Below are 7768 nucleotides of genomic sequence, written 5' to 3' on the forward strand. Positions count from 1 at the left end.
CTGGGAGGCATTAGCTCTGACCCGCCTACACCGTCTTCACATGCCTCTGATACACATGCTTCGGATGGTGATGACGAGGTAGTGCATTATGATCGATATGGCAGGATCATCATAGTCCCTGAGGGTGATGGGTAAGTGTTATTCATTATTTTTGCGTCTATTGATTTGTAACATTTTTACTAAGATATTAATGTGTTTTTATTGTTAAATTGCAGGTTCAGGCCGGGTAATAAGACTACGAGGATAATCACCAATGCCATCAGAAAGCTTTATGATGGCCCTTATGCGACTTGGACTGATTGCCCATTCTCACTGAAGGAGCAAATTTTCAATCAATTTAAGGTATAAATGTTCTTTTAAACAGTTTAATAATTTATATTTATGATGTTTCCATCTAATATTTAACTTTTGAAATACAGAGCAAGTGTGTATGGGAAGACCGCTATAGCGCGGAAGTGGCTACAAATTTTCATCATAAAGCTCGCAAGAGATTGGCGGATGCTTTCTCGGATGCTAGAAAGAAGAACAAGAGGCCTGGCTGGTTACTTGAGAATTTGTGGAATGATTTGCAAAGGCAATGGCTTACCGCAGAGTTCTTAGAGAGGAGCGAAAAAGGAAAGAAAGCTCGCGCATCCGAGAAGGGAGGCTCCTTGCACACTGGAGGTGCGATCAGCCTAGAGACAATAAAAAGAAGATTGGTACGTAATTGCTTAAATTATTTTACTTTTCTAAGTATATCTATTCTGTTTATTAACTAAATTAATTTGTTTTCAGGAAAAGAAGTATGGGCGTCCAATGAGTCATGATGAGCTATTCAAGGAGATACATGTTGTGAAGAAGAAGAAAGAGGGGGATCAAGATAGGTGGGTCGAGGACCGGGCCTCGACTGCATATGTAAGCTTTCAATTTTATTTAAGTATTATAATTTACTTTTATAAACAACTTGAAATACTGATTTAATTTAAAATAATATAGGGTCGCTACCAAAGTAACGTGGAGGAATTCATCCGTAGTCATCCAGCTGGTGAATCGGGTGAGCCAACCCAACCTTCGGACGAGGATGCTGAAAGAATATGGTTGGAGTCTGTTGGCGGTCCAAAATGGGGGAAGGTATACGGGCTTCCTACTAAAAACTTCCATCGCTATAAGTGTGGAATGCGAGGAATAGGGACTTCCTCGCATGGCGAGCAACTTAATAGGGAGAGCCTCTCCGCTATGCGGGAGACAGTGACAAAGCTCACATCAGAGCTAGAAGCGGCCAAGGAAAGAGAAAGGCTTAGAGATGCTCAATTCCTTGGCATGCAAGCTCAGATCAGAACTCTCCTATCTAGTGGAGCTTTTTCGTTGCCCCGATCTCGTGAGTCATCTCCAGAGGGTCGACCTCCACATGATCGTTCCTCCCGCCCTGCTCGTGATCGTTCCTCCCGTCCTCCCTGTGATCGTGCTTCCCGTCCTCCACAAGACCGTTCTCTATATCGTCTTGTAGATGAAAGTTCATCAGACGGTGATGATGATGTTGTACAAAACACCCCTTAACTTTTATATACTTTGAAGTAGACAAATAGAACCAGTTTTAAACTAGTTGTAATTAGTTTTAACTTGGTTTTGGATTTTTATGTTCAATTGAACTTTAATTTGTTAGTTTTAAAGTATTTATTGAATGTTTTGGTTGTTGTTGTTGTGTTGTTGTTGTTGTTGTGTTGTTGTTGTTGTGTTGTTGTATTGGTATGCTGGCAGGTGGTTTAGCTGCCAAAACAGACATTTTATGCCAAAATTAATCCTAGAAAAACCGACCAAAGTTGGTCGGTTTTTAATAAAAAAAATAAATTATTCCAAAATACCGATCAAAGTTGGTCGGTTAATGAACATTGAATTCCCAGAATTCAAGACTACCGTCCAACTTTGGTCGGTATTTTGCTTGCATTATTGAGATTACCGACCATAGTTGGTCGGTAATGTTTAATTTTAATTAGTTTTAAAAAATATATATTTTCAATTACCGACCAAAGTTGGTCGGTTTTTTTAATTTTATTAATTAATAAAAAAATATAATTTAGTTAAACCGACCAACTTTGGTCGGTAAAATTAAATTAATAAAATATGTTTCCGACCAAAGTTGGTCGGTAAGTAATTAAACTTGTCAGATTGTCGTTTTAATATACCGACCAAAGTTGGTCGGTAATTTCCGACCAACTTTGGTCGGTAAGCCATTCCGACCATCAAAACACCGTCCACACCGTAATGGTCGCGTTTTGATCGGTAATTTGCCATAACCGACCAACATTGGTCGGTATTTTTGGTCGGTTTTTAGCGAATTTCTAGTAGTGTTTGGGCTCGTACGATAACTAAGTTTTTCTAACATATGATACGTGAAGTTTTTATTTTCCTTAAACTCAATTTTGCTTTATTCTGAGAATAAAAAGAATTGGTATTTTTAAAATAAAACTCTTTTTTTTTTTGAGTTCGACCTTAAAAATTGGAGTCTTTGAAATACCAGATATATGTGATTGTAGTTATATATTTCAAGCCTCTATTTTCCAGAAATTTGCATTGCAGACAGACATGATACACGATTTAGAATCAACTAGTGCGCTTTAAGTAACAACTTAAAGATAGTTAATGAGGGCAACAGACATGATACACAAATTGCCCGAATAGCTGTTGCTCTTTTGGCTATAACGGGAGTTGATTAATTAGGCTTAAAGACCTAGATCCCCCTTTAGCGTGATTAATTAGTCTTTCACCATAATATTTATTACAACTCTTACATGTTTTTTATTCTTTTCATGATTAGTTTTAATTCATTAATTGCTTTTAATAGATGTATATACTTGACCACTAAGGATTAATTCATAACTTAGCAACCTATAACCTAGTTTTTAGCTCAATAATCCCACTTAGTTTACAATTCGGTCGGGAACCATATTTGTGGACCTCGAACAGTGCCTAACACCTTCTATTCGAGATAATTTGAATCCTTACCCGATCTTTGGTGACATTGAGTAATTAAATTCGAGTTATTTGCAAATAGGTGCCCTAACGCACTTTAAAAATCGTTAGGTGGCAACTCTTCTCTTTTAATAACTATTTAAAAGAGTTGTCACATGTCGAAACCCGCTTTCACTAGAAAAAGGGCGCGACACTTATAAGGAGGAGCAGGTGGCTATTTTAGCCCGGCAGGTCCGACAGTTGAGGTCTAAGAGTTATCCTTTAAAGTCTGAAATGTAGTGAATTATCCATAATAATTGCAATGTCTAAATACTATCCCAGAATTGGTGTCACAAGTGCACGAACTACTAGAATAATACAAATAAAGGTCTGAATGAAAATAAAGTTGTCTGAAAGAATTGCACACCTATGATAAAGTGGAAGGGCACTTCACAACTGCGAACGCCATGTAGCTATACCTCAAATCTCTTGCGAATAGCTAAATCCGAGCAAATCTACTATACGCCGCTGGGACCAACTCTGAAAGCTGAACAAGAAGTGCAGAGTGTAGAATCAGTACAACCGACTCCATGTACTGGTAAGTATCGAGCCTAACTTTGATGAAGTAGTGACGAGGCTCATGCATGTCACTTACATTAACATGTACGCAATATCATGAGGCTCAGCCTAACTCACACTGTACAGCCCTCCAAAAGTGTGAGATAATTGCGTACCTCGATCTGAAATAATAGACACGGGCACTCCGCGAAGGCGTACAACCTCACAAATGTAAATTTCAGCTAACCGCTCTGAAGAATAGGTAACTCCCACTGGAATGAAATATGCTGACTTGGTCAACCTGCCCACAATGACCCAAACTGCGTCGAATTTTCTCTGAGTCCGCGGGAGCCCAACAACAAAATCCATAGTGATACTCTCATTTCGACTCAGGAATTTCTAACTTCTGAAGCAAACCACCAGGTCTCTGATGCTCGTACTTGACTTGTTGACAATTTAGACACCGAGATCCATATGCAACTATATGCTTCTTCACTATCCTCCACGAATTATGTTGCCGTAAATCTTGATACATTTTGGCAGCACCTGGATGAATAGAATACCACAAACTGTGTGCCTCTTCAAGAATTAATTCACGCAGCCCATCCACATTAGGCACACAAATACGACCCTGCATTCGCATAACTCCATCTCCCCCCACAACAACCTGTTTGGCATCACCGTTCCGCACCGTGTCCTTAAGGACAAGCAAATGAGAATCGTCATACTGTCGCTCTCTGATACACTCATATAAAGAAAAACGAGCGATTGTGCAAGCTAGAACCCGACTAGGTTTTGAAAAATCTAACCTCACGAACTGATTAGCCAAAGTCTGGACATCTACAACTAACGGCCTCTCACCAACTGGAATATAAGCAAGGCTCCCCATACTCACATCCTTTCTACTCAAAGCATCGGCCACCACATTAGCCTTTCCGGGGTGATACAAAATAGTGATATCATAGTATTTCAATAGCTCCAACCATCTTCTCTGCCTCAAATTGAGATATTTTTGTTTGAACAGATATTGTAGGCTATGATGATCAGTGAATACCTCAAACGAGACACCGTAAAGGTAATGCCTCCAAATCTTCAGTGCATGGACAATGGCTGCCAATTCTAAGTCATGAACAGGATAATTCTTCTCGTGAACTTTCAACTGCCGCGACACATAAGCAATCACCCTGTCATCTTGCATCAATACTGCACCAAGCCCAACGCGAGATGCATCACAATATAGCATATAAGATCCTGAACCTGTGGGTAATACCAACACTAGCACTGTAATCAAAGCGGTCTTGAGCTTCTGAAAGCTCAACTCACACTCTTCTGACCATTTGAATGGGGCACCCTTCTGGGTCAATTTGGTCAGTGGGGATGCTATGGATTAAAACCCCTCCACAAACCGGCGATAATAACCTGCCAAACCTAGGAAACTCTGGATCTCTGTAGCTTAAGTAGGTCTAGGCCAATTCTGAACTGCCTCAATCTTCTTAGGATCCACGTTTATGCTTTCAGTAGATACTACATGCCCCAAAAAGGCAACTGAGCCTAACCAAAATTCACATTTTGAAAATTTAGCATATAACTGATTATTCTTCAAAGTATGAAGCACAATCCGAAGATTTTGGTCGAGCTCCTCTCGACTGCTGGAGTAAATCAAGATATCATCAATGAACACAACCACAAAAGAATCTAAATAGGGTTTGAACACCTGGTTTATCAAACTCATAAATGCCACTGGGGCCTTTGTTAGTCCAAATGACATCACGAGGAATTCATAATGCCCATACCGAGTTCGAAAAGTTGTCTTAGGGACATCAGATGCCCTAATCTTTAACTGCAGTCTAGGTACTTTTCTATGTTCGTTCGAGGACGAACGTTTGTTTTAGAGGTGGAGAATATGATGACCCGATAGGTCATTTACAGTTTTAACCTTAAAATTTTATGTTTCAAAATCTCGATTAGCTCCATTTAGTGTTCTTCAATTTGCGTGCGTAGTCTGTGTCTTTTTCTGGAAGGTTTTTATATGAAAAATTGATTAAAATGTGAAATCATGCCTTAAAACTCATTTAAATTGACTTCGGTCAACGTTTTGAGCAAACAGATCCGGATCGGTATTTTAATAGTCCCGGTGGGTCCGTATCATGATTTGGGACTTGTTCGTATGCCTGGAATCGAATTCGGATATTCCCATCTCGAATTATCGCAATTTATTAAAAACTAGAGGCTTAAAGGTTTAAAGAATTAATAAGTTCGACTGAAGTTTGACTTTATTGCCACTGGGTACGGATTTTAGTTCTGGGACTTGGTATAGGTTTATTACTGTATTAATGACTTGTCTGCAAAATTTGGTGCAAAAGGGAGTTGATTTGACGTAATTCGGATGTCCGGTTAAAATATTGAAAGTTCTTAAGCTTCATTGAAAATTTCATTCGTTTTGGTGTTCGATTCATAGTTCTAAGCGTTATTATGGTGTTTTGTTCACGCAAGCGAGTTTGTATGATATTATTGGACTTATGTGTATCTTTCAATTTTCCATTACATTTTATAAGATTTCAACCTTAAATCTAGGAATCTCGTGGTAGAAATTAGAGATTTGGGTAGAATTAGAAATTTTTGTACAATTAGAATTTAGACCTCGAAGTGAGATCGAATTTCGAATTGAACTACATAACCAAACTCGGAGGTGAATGGGTGATCGGGTTTTGGTCCGAACCTTGGGTTTTGACCAAGCGAGCTGGGGGTTGACTTTTATTGACTTTTTCAATAATGATCTAAATCGCACCTTTTGCAATCGTGGCTAGTTTCTAAGGCTTATTTGGAATCGTTTGGTTTATAATATGCTAGATGTGGTTGGTTCGGAGGCTTGTTCGAAAGGCAAGGCCGTAGTTGAACTTGGAATTGGTTGCGGAGCGAGATAAGTGTCATGGTTAACCTTAATTTGAGTAATTAAAACTTGTTTGCCTATTTTGCTACATGTTTAATGTGTGGGTACAACGTACATGTGACGTGACGGGTACATATGCGTTATTGTTGGGTTAAAGCATGCAGGTAGAACTTGTTTCCTTGTGATTTATTGCCTCTTTAATTAAGACATCAATGCTTCGATTAAATTATTACTTATTTGATGTTGTGCCATTTCATTACCTTAATTACTTATTAATACATGGTGAGAAAGAGAGTTAAAGCACGAAGGATAATGTCGTGCCAATCTATATCAGTTATTCACTGTTACATGGTGAGGACGAGAGTAAAATCACAAAGGGTGATGTCATGACACGCTATTTCTCTTATGACATCAGTTTATGGTAAGGATGAGAGTAAAGCACGAAGTGTCACGACCCAAAATCCATTAAAAGTCGTGATGGCGTCGGACACCACTGTCAGGCAAGCCAAAAATAAATACTTAACTTAGTTCTCATTTTAATATTTTTGAAAATCACATTTCCTTCAATTTAATAATAAAGAAGAACTTTATGGAGTAATAATAATATTTTTAACAATTCCAATACAGGACAACCCAAATCACCCCAAAATCCGGTGTCACAAGTGCATGAGTCTCAACTAGGAATGCAAAATAAAATACAACATCTGTCCGGAATACAAATTCGGACAAGAGAAATATAAATATTCTGAAGGAGACTCTGTTGGCTGTAGACTCGTAACGTGAAATGCAGCTCACCTAATTCCCCACAATGACCGCTCCTCTGCGCTCACAAGGCCACTAGACATATATGCACATGCACAAAAATGTGCAGCAAGTATAGTATAAGTATATAAATCAACGCGTACCCAGTAAGTATCCCGCTTAATCTCGAAGAAGTAGTGACGAGGGATCGACTTAGACACTTACTATGGGCTATAAATAAAATATCAATGATATAATTAGGCATGGATTACATAGAATGCTTGTAAGCTCAATTATCATGAAATAAGTAAACAATTCTTTTGTTCATAAGAAATTTCCAATTTTATTTTCGTCATTTAATAATTTTGTATCTCGGGCCAATGAAAGCAATATCAATTATTATCAATTCCAAAAATATATCATGCGCAAATCATTCCGAGGTCGTACGGCCCGATCCAACATAAATATTTAAATTATGCACAGCTGAGGGTCGAACGGAGTGAACTATAGATGCATCTATTTAACATGTCGAGGCGTTCGGCCCACTCTACAAAAGAGAAAGTACACATTAAACAACCAATTCAAGATTTATTAAGGGGCAAATATTCCAAAATTTCAAATTCTCATTTAACGGTCAAGTAAATAAAGTTT

General features: G+C 38.4%; 1 protein-coding gene across 1 annotated transcript; it reads left to right on the forward strand.

The window, feature by feature from the left end:
• The first annotated feature begins 443 nt into the window (after positions 1–443).
• Positions 444–1634, forward strand: LOC138895183 (uncharacterized). The gene is made up of 3 exons (XM_070179851.1): positions 444–698; positions 775–894; positions 976–1634. The coding sequence occupies exons 2-3, from the start codon at positions 796–798 to the stop codon at positions 1534–1536; spliced, it is 660 nt and encodes a 219-aa protein (XP_070035952.1). The 5' UTR covers positions 444–698; positions 775–795; the 3' UTR covers positions 1537–1634.
• The last annotated feature ends 6134 nt before the right edge of the window (positions 1635–7768 follow it).

The sequence above is a fragment of the Nicotiana tomentosiformis genome, chromosome 7 (genome assembly GCF_000390325.3).
Source record: "Nicotiana tomentosiformis chromosome 7, ASM39032v3, whole genome shotgun sequence".
Lineage (NCBI taxonomy): Eukaryota > Viridiplantae > Streptophyta > Magnoliopsida > Solanales > Solanaceae > Nicotiana > Nicotiana tomentosiformis.

Bases quoted from the DNA above. Each gene is read 5' to 3' on its own strand.
- LOC138895183 (XM_070179851.1), top strand. From the start codon at position 796: ATGAGTCATGATGAGCTATTCAAGGAGATACATGTTGTGAAGAAGAAG. The intron at 895-975 runs GTAAGCTTTCAA...AAAATAATATAG, and splicing joins ACCGGGCCTCGACTGCATAT to GGTCGCTACCAAAGTAACGT.